Consider the following 15,907-nt stretch of genomic DNA (forward strand, 5'->3'; position numbering starts at 1 on the left):
TATAAAGAGGCAAAAAATATGGTACATAAAAAGATAGACAGGGACATTGATAGAGATGCATATTAAAACTGCATACTTTTGTTAATAGTGATAAATTGCAATGATTTTTAGCATGAAGATTGCCATTTCATGCTTCTTGATCCAGGAGATCTCAACATGCTTCAGGGAATGCAAGGAACCAACTAAGGCTTCTGATCTGATATCCAATCTCTTCTTTCCTATAGTTAACTTTATTACCTGTCATTACCAGCTTCCACCAGAGGATCTGAGTCCATTTATAATAGCAACAGAATATTCATTACTTATCATTATTTATTATTTGTCAAATGATTCATGCTAAGGAGTATAAGTGATATATTAAGATTTTCAAAGAAAATTTGTTAATTTGATTAATGAAAAAATGCAATGAAGATGTTATGTTATCCAATATTTGATATGCAGGTATTATGGTACTGCTATTAGTATCATAAAGAGCAGTGCCGTAACGAGGACGTGGCAAAAGAGGCGCCAGGACGCAAAACATAAAATATGTAAAAAAATAAAAATAAATAAATAGATATAAAAGTCTGCTATTTTATATTGTATTTTTAAATTTCGGCAATATGCCACTTTAGACACAAATTCTGCAACACACTGCAACTCATTTTGACGGGGTTAATAGTAAGTATTTAACATATTGCATTTAGTAACATCTAACCTGTTACATTTAACTTTTTCACACTTTTTGTCATTTTTGGGTTGGGGGAGGGTGCAAGTTAGACACTTGCAACAGGCGTTTCATACCCTCATTACTGTACTGATAAAGAGTCACATGAATCATCATCATGTGAATGACCTCTAACTTGGGATGTGACTATTATCTTGGGATAAATAGATTAAAGCCATATATCACAGTGATGGAACTGTACTCCAGGAAATAGATGTGGTAGTGGTAGACAAAGAGTTGAAGTTTAGAGGTAATGTTGCTAAGGTAGCTCATAAAATTACTTGGCTATTGAAAAACAAACTAACAAGTAGAGATAAACAAGTTGTTGTTATTCTTCTTTATAAAGTGTTGATATGCCCACATCTGGATTTCTGTGCTCAGGTCTGGTCTTCTAGGTTTCTTGGGGATGAGGAAGTGGTGGAGAGGATTCAGAGGGGAGCAAACATGATGGTGAGTAGTCTGTGGAATGTTCTCTATGAGGATAGATTGAGGATACATAGAATTCAGAAGTTGGTTAATAGGCAAAAAAGAGGAGATATGATAGAAATATTTAAGTGACTTAAAAGAGTTTTATAGGATTGATGCAAGGGAAATTTTTCAGCACTTAGCTAGAGAAGACAGAACAAGAGGTCATCCTTGAAAGTTGAGTAAAAGTGTGGTCAGTAGCAGGCATGAGGACTAGATTTTTCACTTGGAGTAATGGTTCTTAACAGGTGTTCCCTGGAACGCTTGTGTTCCATGAACTGGTTATAAGTGTTCTGCCAGTGAAAGATGTCACATGACACAGTTCTGAGTGTAATTGGCTAATCTGATCCTAACAACTGAAGACTGCTATGCACATTTCACTTTTAGGTCATGTATTTGCAGCAGGGACAGGGAGGAGCATCTCTTTTACAGTCATTCAGTGATGTGTGTTTGGTTTGTGTGTTGTGTAATATCGTAATATTGCACAGTCCATTTTTAATGTGTATTTGGTTTGTGGGTTGTCTAACATTGTAGTAGCATACAAAGGATAAATTTGATATTAAGTGTAAACATGATTCTGAGGCAAATATTAATGATGGGGCAAATATTAATGAATTACTACTACAACTGGAAGTAGTAGTAATGACACTGTTGCAAATACGTCTCGTACAGAAGACAGCATTACACGTAGTAAAATAAGAAAAATTAATAGACAATATTCAGATGAATATTTAAGTTGCAGTTTTACATGGAACGGTGAGGAAGAATATCCTTTTCCCCGCATACAGTGTCTTATATGCGCAGAAAACTATCCAATAGCACAATGGTTCCTGCTAAGTTGAAATGCCACTTTACTATGAAGCATGCCAAACTTGCTTCAAAAAACTAAAGATTATTTCAAGAGATTGTTGGACATGCAAGTTAAGCAAGTAAAATATTTTGAAAAGACTTAAAATTTCCAATAAGGCATAACTTGCATCAAATAAGGTAGCTGAATTAATTGCTGTAAAATTAAAACCACACACTATAGCAGAGTCTCTTACCAGCATACTGTGAAATAGTAAACATTATGTTTGGCAAAGAAGCAAAAAAGGAAATTATGAAAATTCCTCATTCAAACGATACAATAAAAAATAAAATTAAAGATATGTCAGATGATACTGAGAAAACAGTTACCAAGAAACTTTGCAAACAACATTTTGCTTTACAAATTGATGAGTCCACTGACATTAGCGGTAAAGCTCATATACTAGGATTTGTTCGCTTCATTAGTGAAAACGAAATAGTGAATCAATTTTTATGTTGCAGAGAGAATTTACCAACGTACAACAGGACAAGATATTTTTGACTATTATGTCTTATTTAGAAAATTTTAAAATTTCATGGGAGCTGTGTAGGAATTTGTACAGATGGTGCTGCATGAATGGTAGGCTCTATTAAAGGATTTGTTACCCTTGCAAAGAAAATAAACCCAAATAGTATATCTATGCACTGTTTTTTGCATAGAGAATCCCTAGTTTCAAAAATATCACCAGTAATCCTTTCTTTTAGGCTTACACGGTGATCCGAACGCATTTTTGAAAATTATGGAGACAACTACCGTGTTTGAATAAAAACTTTAGTTCAATATAACTAAAATCTACATTCGACATTTCGACCTTTATGGCAAGGTCATCTTCTGGAGCATACAACTATACACAGGAAACAAGCTATACTACAATCAAACTGGTTTGTTAAAAGACACTGACCAAATGCTACAACAATTGTTGGCCTGACCTCTGGTGAGGAAAAAAAATAATAAAATAAAAAATAAAAAAATTTAAATAAAAAAAAAAATTTTTTTTTCAAAAAAATTATACATCAATGCTAGAGTCCTATTATTAGTGTTGTCTACTATATACATATATTCACATCATTCCAGCCAGTTGGTATGGAATGGTTTCTAATATTAGCTAAGGATTGGCTAGAGTCCTGACTTATGCTGTATCTTTCATATTAGGTAGGCTGAATGTGTGCCATCCAGATCCTTGGAATTTTCATGCCATCTTTGTTGTTGATATTTGGGTGGTTTATCAAGATTTCACAGGATTCTTTAAATTTCCTTTCGTACCAGGTTTTTGTGCGGTGTAAGGAGCAGGTGCTTTTCCAGTTGATTTGGTGTAAGGTGTTGAGTGCATGGTCTGAGAGGCCTGCTTCACCATAATGGTTATATTTAATGTGTCTAATGTGTTCTTTCTTGCATATAGGGATTGTCCGTCCTGTTTCACCAATGTACGGTAAGTTACAGGTGCAGCGGATGCAATAGACTCCAGGATGTGCTAATGGGAGGAGAGGATCCTTAGAAGAGTTGAATATGGTTTTAAGTTTAGTGGGTAGTTTAAAGGTGGCATTGAGGTTATAATGTTGTAGGATTCTGTTGATTTTTTCTGATAGTCCTTTAATGTATGGGATGGCTATGGTTTCACTGTAATCTAGATTCGTTTTTGTTGTAGTTTTATAGAGTATTTTATTAACAGTATTTTTGTTATAGCCAGTAGATTTTAGTTATATTAAACTAAAGGTTTTATTCAAACATGGTAGTTGTCTCCATAATTTTCAAAAATGCTTATCACCAGTAATATTAAAACCTGTGCTAAACGAAGTTGTAAATATGGTAAATTACATCAAGTCAAGACCTTTAAAAGCATGCCTTTTTAAAAAACTTTGCATATCTATGGAAGCCAAGTACGAATGCTTGCTTTTGCACACTGAAATAAGATGGTTATTCAAGGGTAAAGTACTATTCTGAATTTTAGAACTTAAGAATGAATTATCGGCCTCCTTTCAAAATGAAGGTACAGATGCTTTAGTAAAATGTCTTTAAAATGATATTTGGTGTGCTAAAATGGCATATTTAGCCAATATTTTTAATTACTTAAATAGCGTTAATACAAGTATCCAAGGGAAAAATGAAAATATTTTGACATCCACTGACAAATTGTCAGCTTTTCAGGAAAAAAAGTATCTCTTTCGAAAAACTGCATATCAGAAAAAAATACAGTAGATATGTTTCCTTCGCTCCATAATAAAAATGTCGAGGGAATTATTTCCTTTATAACAGAACATTTAACAATATTGGAAGAAAAGATTTCAAGTTACTTTCCTTCTTTAAATACACACAATTATGACTGGATGTATTAACTGTGCCATTTGGCACAGTTAACACATCCAGTCATAATTGTGTGTATTTACCAAACACACACACTTTGTTTAATTATGAATTTTATTAACTGGTTGTTGTACTTGAGCTGTGATGGCACTTTTTAAAATTCCTACGTTATTTTTATTGTGTTCTAGTACTCAGCTGTATTGAAGATACCTTTGCTACTAAGGTAAAAATTTCCCATCTATTAAAAATTATTCACATTAGTCTTTGTCTCTTTTTTTCTCTATCTACTTACATACCTATTCTTGCCGCACTTTGCAAATGTGGCAAAATCTAGAGCATAAGGGAAGTCTCCATATAAAACTTATGGGAAGGATGGGGTGAGCCTAAAGCTGTACCTTCTTTTTTGTAGTTATTTGAGAGTTATGTATAATGATCAATAATAATGAGAGCTTAAAAATAGAGAACAAGGACAGCTCATATTTGACTCAACATCCAGATGAAGTGTTTGCAAGAAAAGCAAGTCAAGAAACTTAACTGTTTCAAGATGCTAAATGACTGTTTTTAATAAGAAGAATTCTAGTGTCAACTAGTCAAAATAAATGAGGATTAAGTCACCAGCAATCTCCAATCCCAGAATTCTAGCTACCAAATAGAATAATCTGAAACCCATATAGTAGGTACAAATATCAATTAAGAGTAGCACTATAAATCATCACTACCTAGGAATGCTACCAGCACTGTCCTTCAAAATTGGAACTGGCTGATAAGATTCTAATTCTGGGTAACAATGAGATCAATCACCTTAATGTAACAGGATTAAGTAATTAAACCTGATGGATGGACTTCGACCAAGCTACTAAAAGTAATTTGATATACATCATTTCGCCATAGGTCACATGCTATTGTCAAAAATTGGTCAAATTAGTAATGGTGAAATTAAAGGTGAAATTAAAAATAAAACTTTTAACTGTGGAGACAAAATATAGTCCTCATCCTTTTTTACACCATATACTTCAGATGAACTTTCTAGGTTAAAATGGTGAGTCATTATTTTAAATTAAAGTTATTACTCCAACACAGCAGCAGTTTTCACAATTTTTTCACCATAATAGCCTTCTTTATTGAATGCTGATTATTTAACAATGAAGGAAAGGATTCTCAAAATACTGAATTTAAATAAATGTTACACAAGCCACAGATAGCAAATGCACAGATGCATTAAAAGGCATTCTGAAAATGGTTAATATTTGGGGTAACAACGATGTTACCCCAAATTTCATGAGAAAAAAATATTATGTAAACAAAATTAAAAGAAAACTTTAAGGGATACTTCAATAAAGAAGGATAAATGCTGCTGGCTTCAGAATGTCAGTTAATGGCAACTGCTTCATATAGAAATCAAAATTACTCTGAAATTATAGCTTTAAAAGGCAATGGCAGGTTCATATTTTTAGATGAAGAAGAATGCTGCTCAAGCCACAATAACTAGATAACCAGCAATGAATAAAATAAACCAAGGTGAAAGACATTGTCTGTGGTCATTCATATGGAACGAAATGCCAACAGCCTCTGTTGCGTAACAGCATTCCTTACTAATGTGAGGATGCATCAAGCAACACACTGTAAATTATAATTAAAAATATGGTTGCAGCAATATTGAGTAGAGAAAAATAATAATGTTGTAGATAATCTAATTTATCCATTTCAGATATGGATAATGAATTACATGCGAGTGCACACACGTAATTATTAATGAATGTAAATTATAATTAAAAATATGGTTGCAGCAATATTGAGTAGAGAAAAATAATAATGTTGTAGATAATCTAATTTATCCATTTCAGATATGGATAATGAATTACATGCCAGTGCACACACGTAATTATTAATGAATGTTTATATTGTAGATATCTACAATTTCCAAAAATCACAAAATTCAAGATAAACTTGGTGTTCTTATATCTATTAGTTTACAATGAATGTTCGTCAGTCTATGTTAATTTAATAAATTTGCAGTTTCCTTTTAATTTCACAACTTCAACATCTTTACATAACTCTTCACCGAACTTTCTTAAATTCTGACCTTTGCATCTTTAACTCTGGAGTATTAAATAAATACTCCAGGGCTTAAATAAATTAAATATTTTAATATTTTCTAAAACAGTAACACTCCAGGTTCTTCTTCTTATGGTGCTATCTTCTATCGAAGGTCAGCGACCACTAACTTAATAAAAGTTAAGTCCAGGTTAATACAAATTTAAAACAAATTTAATTTGTTTTAAATTTCTTTTAAAACAAATTTTTTAAAAAGATTATAAAAATTAAACACATTTAAAGATTAATTGCAAATTTACTTTATGTTTAAACAAATAATAAAATTTACAACTTATTTAAAATTTAAAAAAATTTACATAACATAATTAGAAACATATAAAGGCTAATTAAAGAACAAATGAAAAAAATTATAGAATGTGATCATCTTTCATTACTCTATAAAGACAAAAAAAAAAAAAAAGCTTTATGAAGATACTATGCTATAGAGCCCAGTAAAGAAACAAAAATTTTTAAATTTTGAGAATTCTCAATGCATTTTTTTTTTGGAAGGGGGGGGGATAATCAGTGGTGAGCTATGGAAATTTTAACAAAGGGCTTGCATCGTAGAGCAAAAAAAAAGCTGTATTTCACATAAAAACTTTTATTAATACAGCTTGTGTACAAATGCCAATCAAAAAGTATGAGGGGGCAATCAACCTGTAAAGGCTATCATGTTTAGATCATTTCATGATCTAAACATGCTTGCACAGAATCATCTGTGTTAATTTATCTTACATAAGAAAAACATTTTTTAACTATCAAAATATAATAAGAATAAAATCTTTTATAATTGCACATATGCAATAGTTCACATTTTTTATAAACAAAATAAATTTGTTTTGTTTGTGATAGAAGTTTTTATGACAAACAATCTATAAATGTGTTTAGATAATAAACAAATATTATCTAAACACAATAATATTGAAATACGTTATACTGTATTTCTCTTTTGTTTTTATACTTCAAGTGATAATCAACGGTTTTACCATACCATTGGCTATGGTAAAACTTATTTTATTTTCAAACTTGGGCGCATTCGTTATAGAGGAGTTGAAACAATAATTCCAAATAATCTATACACTGTCGAATAGACTAATTTTTGTTAGGCTACCGTATGAGTTTGTTGCTTAATATATTTCAAAAAATTATATTTGTTTGTTTTTTCTTTTGAAAAAATAAAAAAGTAAACAAGAACAAGGGGCTCTAAAATTTGAGAAAAATTTAACAAAGGGCTTGCGCGAGCCCCTTATAGCTCACCACTGGGGATAATGAAGGATAAAGAACTGTTGTCTTTCATGAAATATTATGATTAAATCAAATTAAATCAAGATTTAATTTGATCCAGAACATATACTTGTATATGTTCTGGATCAAATTCCAGATATATATGTTCTGGATCTGGCAACTAAATATAGCAGTGTAGCAGTACATAGGTTTGGGTCTTCATAAACAGGAGTTCCAAATAGTGTCGTTCTCTTTCTGTATTACAATTACATCTATTGAGTGCACTTCCTCATTCCACCCAAAATATTGCTTATGGATATTTTGTGGTGTGTTAATGAAGTTGCTTCACACTAGATATAGGATAAAAACAATAATATAATTTTTTATCAAGATAATGCATGGGATTTGCATAGGTAATAGCAGAGAGAGTAAAAAAATAGCATCTTTAGTGGAAAATGCCTAGATTTTTAAACATCTTGTATGTTAATGAAGTGAGTGCAAGTTTTCACTGTAGAGATTCTAGTATGAGTTATGATTGGCCTTTTTTTTTTTTTTTTTTTGATGGGATTAGTTTTGAGTGATTTGTTTTTGTCAGTGTCACTGTATGACTCATTATATTTTCATTTATGGTTAGATGGAAGGATAGAGTGGAGACATGCAGTGAGAGGAGATGCAATTGATTGGACATGACATCCATAGAGAGAGTGATCAATCTCCTTGCCATAATGTGACTTCACCAGTGCTCCTTTCATATACCACTACTCTGACTCCCTCTCCTATGTGGCAGCAGGATTATGTACTACTGGTTGAGTGAAAAGCCTACCGACAGGTTAAGGCCTGGCACTATATGGCAGCTGGCTATGAACTGCCATTTTTACTAATATGCCATTTTTATTATTATTACAGGCTACTCCAGGGAGTCCTTAGACTCATCGAGAGAGGCCCTAAACATCATGTCAAGAGCTATCCAACATTTGCACAGTATCTATCATACTTTGCTTTGAACTCATCTTTCATGAATGGATGGCATCCACAACAGACTCTGGCAGCCTATTCCACTTATTCACTATGCTCCAAGCAAAAAACTTTGTTTTAACACCTTTGCGAACTATACTCTTACTCAGTTTCCAAGGATGACCTCTAGTTTAACACCACCAGACCTATTCTGATAAACTTCCTCTGAACTAATCTTGTAAAAACACCTCAGTAATTTGTATGTTTCAATCATATTACCCCTTTTTGCCTATCAACCAGTTTCTGTAACCTACAAATCTTCAATCTGTTCTCAAGGTTCATTCCATAGACCTGCTACTTGGTCACATGCCTCCAATTCCTCTCCACATCCTCATCACCAAGAAACTGTGGTTCTCAGATCTGCATGCAGTAGTCAAGATAGGGTCTCATCAAAGCTCGATAAAGAGGAACAATAACCTGATTATCTCTGATGATCAAAGTATTCTTCAGTAACCAAGTAATCTGATGAGCTGCTTTAGCCACTTTTGCTATGTGCCCCATAAACTTGACCTCATTATCCACTAACCACACTCCAAAGTCTCTTTGGCTTTGTCAACTTCCTGTTCCACCAATGTGGTATACAACTGGTAATCTTTTCACTGCAAAATGCATAACCTTACAATTTGCCACATTAAACTGACATACGAGGTTGGTCTGGAAAGTTCTCGACCTAACAATGAAAAAAGAAATTTATAATTTCAAAATTATTTTTATTTTTCAACATAATCTCCCTTAAGACCAATACATTTATTCCAGCGATGTTCCAGTGCCATTATCCCATCCCTGTAGTGGTTCTCAGTAAGATCTGCAAAATACCCCTCTACAGCTGCAATCACCTCTTGACTTAAACAAAAGTGCTGACAGCAAGAAAGAGTTTTAGTTTTGGAAAGAGATAGAAGTCAGAGGGAGCCAAATCTCGGGAATAGGGTGGATGTTCCAACAATTCATAGTGCAGATCCCTTAATTTTCCAACTGCCAAAACACCTTTGTGGGCAGGTGCATTGTCCTGAAGAAAGATGACTTTTTTCCTTCTGCAAACCGGATAATTTCTTATGATTTTTTCATCTAGACTGGTTAAAAGATGGGAATAATATTTCCCTGTTATTGTTTTACCCTTTTCAAGATAATTAACAAACAAAATGCCTTTAGCATTCCAAATCACTGATGCCATGACCTTTCCCGCTGATGGAACCGACTTCTGCCCACTGTTTTGACTGCTGTTTGGATTCTGGTGTGTAATGGTGAATCATGGATCATCCAAGTCTCATCCATAGTAATAAATCAACGCAAAAAGTTTTATTCTTGTTAAAACGCTCCAAGCACTGTTCAGAGATTTTCATGTGAGTGTGTTTTTAATCTGCTATGAGCAAACTTGGCACCCATATTGCGCAACTTTTTCATTTGCAATTCTTCATGCAAAATATATCCTACACTTTCTTTTTCAGCAATTTCACGCACTTTGACTCACCAGACATCCAATACCATATCGTGCACTTGATTAATGATTTCTGGTGTTGCTACACTTTTTGGACGTCCTTCACATGGATCATCTTCAATGCTGGTACGGCCGCATTTAAACTCGGCAGCCAATTTCATAACTGTCGAAAACAAAGGAAAAGAGTGCCCATAAACTTTTATGAACTTCGAATTAATTTCTTTTGGCATTAAACCTTCTTTTACAAAGAATTTTATAACCGCATGATACTCAATTTTATCCATTTCAAGGGATACAGATAAATTTTTGCTTCAGACAGCTGTAAAAAGCAAACTACTTGATAGAATGACTTGCAATTTCACATGGATGCTTATGACAGATGTACCAACTTAGAAAAAAAAAATCTTGTTGACAGTGTTGCCATCTATGGTCGAGGCCAAGAACTTTTCAGACCACCTTCGTACATTCTCCTTTTGCCAATCTATCCAAATCATCCTGCAAAATTTTGACATATGTATTAACTATTGCTCTACCTAACTTTGCATCATCAGCAAATAACTGAACAGTTCCTCTCAGATCCTTTCCTCTACTATTTAATTTGTCCATTAATGATATAGGAAAGGATCTGAGAACAGAACCCTGTGACACACTACTAGTCACAGGCCTTCTTCTGGACTCTACTCCTGAATAAACTACTCTCTGATATCTCTCCATCAACCATCCTATCCATCTCACCAGCCCTATATCCATCAAGATGTGCTTCAGTTTACTGATTAGAATTCCATGTGGTTGTGGTATCTTGTCAAAGGCCTTTGCAAAGCCATGCAGTATCACTATAAACCCATTACCCTTATTCAATTCAGCCATCACTGTATTATAAAACGTGAGCAAGTTATTAAGGCATGATCTACCCTTCACAAAACCATGCTGCCCCCCATACAGTATACCATTTCCATCTATCCATTCCTTTATTCTGCTCTTGACCAACTTCTCCAATACTTGGACAATGACTCCTTACGTGCTGATCAGTTGGTAATTTGTAACAGTGGCCTTGGAGCCTCCTTTATGCAATTTAACTATTTTCACCTTTTCCCACTCCCTTGGGACTAACCCAGAGCCGAGACTTAGATTAAGCAGTTCAGGCATACGTACTATCTGGCAGTCAGCTTGCAGCACTGATGTGTTTATTTGATATACCCTCAAAATGGGAGTTCTGAGCCTTCTCTGCTTGGCATGCTTTTCAGAGGGTATCACTCCATGGAGAAAGGGGGGGGGGGTTGAAGAAACCAGTATCCTGGCTATGGTGACCAAACATATCATTCTGCACTTGCTGACTGGCTGTTTTGGATTTATAGTTGAGGGAACTAAGGCTATTAAGGCTAGCATATGTGTGTATAATTTGGATGTGTACTTCTAGCCAGTTTGCCTGCTTTTAGGGAGCCATATGAAGCATCCAATAAGGCAGGCGGTATTTCACCAGGCAATGATCCTCTACTAGGATTCTAGTTGGCACTACCTCCAACTCAGAATCCTTTTGCAGCAGGAAGGAATGCTTGTAGGGTTTTCCAGAGCCCCATTTGTAGAAACATGTCACATCAGGAAAAAGGGATTTGACATGACAGGGATAGGCTGTATACATCACTTGCCAATTAGTGGTCCAGTTTTGATTGCCTGTTTCAATGAATTAAGGAAATCAAATATACACTGCATATGTTTGTGGATTTGATATTGTATTTACACAGAATGTGTGAAAATGCATGAGGAGGGGACCCCAAAAGCACATTGTTTTTTTCTTTTTTTTTAAATTTCCTACTTACAACAGTAACTACACACTTAACTAAATTTCTGAATGTAAAAAATGTAGATGAGTTTTTTTTTTGCATGTTTTATAAATATTTAAACAGAATTCTGTTTTGGAATACAACTAACTATATAAGGCATGTTGTTGCTGGCTTAAATGGCCAGGTGAATGAACAATGTTTCCACTATGCAAACAACAGTGGGTTCAAATATCACTTGACTGGGTTCAACCTGATTTTTACAAAAATCCATACTAATATGCATGAAATCTTTGGGTAGCAGATGACTTTCAATGCCCTGTGTGTGTGCGCACACGCACAGGTTGCTTAATGGAGACCTCAAATAAAACTTAAAGTACTGTGTTTGATCTTCCAGAGTAGAGAATTATCTAACCCTTAAGCCTATTGATGGTGCTTAATCCAGTCACTGGTGGATGCAAATGCCATAAAAAAAATAAATAAATAAAAATTAGTATGTCAAACATGGTACCAATTTCTTGGCATAACAGTCATCTCATCATAGATACTTATTTTTTTTTTCCTTCTCTTTTTCAAAACTTTTTTGTATATCCAACAATATTTTCAATTTTGTTTGGAAAGCTTCTACAGAAGAGAGTTGAAAGATGGAACATTACATTCTTAAATTGGAAAAGATCCAAGTTCATGACAAAAGAAATCTTTATATACACCTTCTCAACTGAAAGTGAATTAGCAAAATTCATACAGAGTGAGGAGGGTTTTATTTATCCCATATGAAGAAAGCAGGATTTTTTTATCATCCTGGTAACGCACAAAAATACTATTACTGGGTAGCAGATAGTACGTATATGGATAGTTGGACAGTGACGTAGTGTTTGGATGGAGAATTAAAACTTGCAGTGGGTTTTATGCAGTGGAGTGAATCTCTTACAATGAGTCCTTGAATTCTTTGAGGAGTGTCACGTAACAATAAAATAAAGTTTTCCACATAATCCCTCAGCATCAGTAGAATCTCTAAAGTAGATGCTGTTATTCCAGGAAGGTATTTAGAAACAGCTTATATTCATATTTTATATTCATTTTATATTCATCTGTCAGCCAACTACCTTTTTTATGTGACCTAGACCACAGAATGCTGTGAACACACACACATTAGCATGGTGGGTGGGCTAACGATTAGCAAATCATGAAATGTAAAGACTGCACATAAAACTTTTTCAAACTTTGAATAAACATGGTGGTGGTTTTAGATCAGGCAAAGATATTCATCAACCACCAAGACTGGGAAGAATACAGAAAATAAATATCAATAAAGCACAATATATTCTGGAGACTACTGAAAAAATAAAATAAATAAATAAATAATAATCAAGGAAAGAAAAGAATTGAGACTTGAAGATAATGATATTCTAGATGTTAGGGGAGTAATTACTTTGACAAATTATTAAAATGACAGGCAACAGCACAGTGGTAAAAAAATATCTGAGGGAGGAAGCAATTACAAAGACATTCACATATTGGAGTAGAAAAGTAAGGAATTCAAAAAGGTAGTTAGAGTAGATGATATTGGAGGGGGGGGAATAAAAAAAGGAAGAAATATGGAGGTATAAAACTTAGTAGCTATACAGCATAATTCAGGGGCCTGTTCAAAAGGCTGAATCCCAAATGACTGGAAGGGTTTCAATAATGCTCATTATAAAAAGGGGAATAAATCTGAATATGAAAATTAGAACAATGTTGTTACTAACATTCCAGATAAGATTTATGCTAGCATACTTGAAAAAAAAAAAACAAAGAAAAACTGTGGATGAGAAACCTGGGAAGAACAAGCAGTTAAGACCAAAAAGGGGATTGTCAAAATCACATTTTGATATTAAGACTAATAGATAATTGATAAATCAGAGGAATATAGCAAGGTCTGTAAGTTTTGTTGATCTGGAAAAAAATATAAGGCACCAAGTTCTTTGAGCTATTATTATTGTATGATTTAAATAGCTATTATATTGTATAATATATTATATGACATATAGCTTATATTCAAGCTGTAGAGCAGCAGTTAAGTGTAAAGGATATTTGGTTTGATGGAAAAATCAGTGTCGGACTATGGTACGATTATCTTTACTGCTATTCATTTATGTGGTTCACACTGGAAAAAGTTGCATTAAACTTATAAAAAATTAGTAATATTAAAGGTTCATATCAGGACACTATGTAACTATTTAGATGCCACCAGTCAAACAAATTAGTCTTTATTAATAAATAAATCTGTAGATTTATTTATTAATAAATTGGTTACTAATTAGGAAAAAAAAGAATTTTTTAAAAATTATTTTGCGTATGCAGCACCCCCATTTAAAACTTCACGGGCCACCACTGATTTACACACTAATCAAACATCTATCTATAGTAAAATCATCTCGCATTGCAGTAGTTGTTCACAAGGTAGGGAATTTTCTCAAAAGAAAATTAAAAGATTACTCTATAGGATATCCTAAAAGGGGATAATGCCATCATCTCAAAAGTTTATGGTTATAATGACTATTTTTCTGACATTCCCCTCCTGGAATATTAACAATGACAATGCCTGACACCCACTGATGAGATGCAAAAGGAGTATAAATTTTTATACTGAATGTGTGTGTGAGAGAGAGAGCTGAACAAGAAAACAGAAACGCAGTCATAGTTAAATGTCAAATATGCGAAGCATGGAAGTCTGCTTGTGCACTGATCCTCTATTTTAGATGGTACAAATTTTGGTTTCTATTTAAATTTATAAACGAAACGGGTTTAACCTAACCTTCCTACATGTAATTTTATGAATTCGTTTTTGAATGAGGTAAAAAAGGTTGCTAATGTAATGCATGAAGGTTCTAGATAAATCTTACTCTTGTACTTCGGGTAAATGTTCTCTCTCATTCATTGCATACCTATCTGGAATAGTTAGATTTCATCAACTGTTTTCCAAGAGGGAAAATAACGGAACACAATACAACAGAAAGTTAATGGCATTTATGCTAACCCATAGCATTAATAAAACTGAATACTGTTTACAGCCACACTTAAGTACTGTGAAAAATTTGTGAGATTACAAAAACAATAATAATAATAAAAAGGAGAAGATGAGGTCACCTTCTTAATCGTGTCTCTAAGTAGTGCAATGTCGAAGCAACTGGTATCAAAATTGCCGCAAGCAATATGCTATCGCTTTCAAACAGTTACTCTCTATGAAGAAGTTATTATAGATATATTATCATCTTTCGCAAAATGGTAAAGGACAATGTTTACATCAGTTATTATATTTGACGATGATTATTTAAGTTTTACACACTACCGGTACTATAAATTCACTTGAACATTACTACTGTATACGTGAATGTAATAGAATAAGTATTTAAAATTAATATTTATATTAAATATTAATTTTAAAGAAATGAAATTCCTGGTATGGTTTCAGTTTTAAACGATTTTGGAAGTGTGCTATGAATAATTTACCATTATGAGCGTACTGTCACGCTTCTAATTTATGGACAGCCTACACATCACATAATCTTTAGAAAAATACACACAAAAAGCCATACGGTGAGACTATTTGCCGATTTATTAGCTTAAAAACAAATTTGCGAAAAGCTCTCACTTACCCAAAATATTACGTTAAATCCAAAAATCAGATATTTCAAACAACAGCTGATTTCACTTTTATCCCGTCTATGTTTTCTTCCTGACATTCTTCCATCACTTAACACTTTAAACTGCTGCTACGAATTCATAGTTGTCTACTCTGAAATATGACTAGCTTGTCATGGTCGACAACTTTCAGGGAAAAATTGTACATAGATGTGTCAGTGCCATAGATACGTATGAAGGTAGCGCCCTCTAAAGTTCACCAACCGAAAACTTGCAGAGAAGCCCTCCAAGTATATCGATGAAGTATTTATTTTAGCTGTAATTTTTATTTTTTCTGTAATGAAGTTCCGATTATTATTATTATTATTATTATAAAATAATTAAACAGTTAGAATATTTAAAACAATAATATAATAAAT

General features: G+C 33.4%; 1 protein-coding gene across 3 annotated transcripts in view; it reads right to left on the bottom strand.

Moving 5' to 3' along the window:
- LOC150110504 (tetraspanin-5-like) overlaps window positions 1-15,666 on the bottom strand; it is a 108,006-nt gene extending 92,340 nt beyond the window's left edge. For all 3 annotated transcript variants that reach the window (XM_090394258.1, XM_090394249.1, XM_090394241.1), the window contains exon 1: window positions 15,503-15,666. In XM_090394258.1, the coding sequence (XP_090250384.1) occupies window positions 15,503-15,589 (87 nt within the window). In that variant the 5' untranslated portion in view covers window positions 15,590-15,666. The remainder of the gene's footprint in view (window positions 1-15,502) is intronic.
- Window positions 15,667-15,907: the final 241 nt, after the last annotated feature.

Source organism: Typopeltis vanoorti, chromosome 1, assembly GCF_054136105.1.
Source record: "Typopeltis vanoorti isolate ZY-2024b chromosome 1, IOZ_Tvanoo_1.0, whole genome shotgun sequence".
NCBI lineage: Eukaryota > Metazoa > Arthropoda > Arachnida > Uropygi > Thelyphonidae > Typopeltis > Typopeltis vanoorti.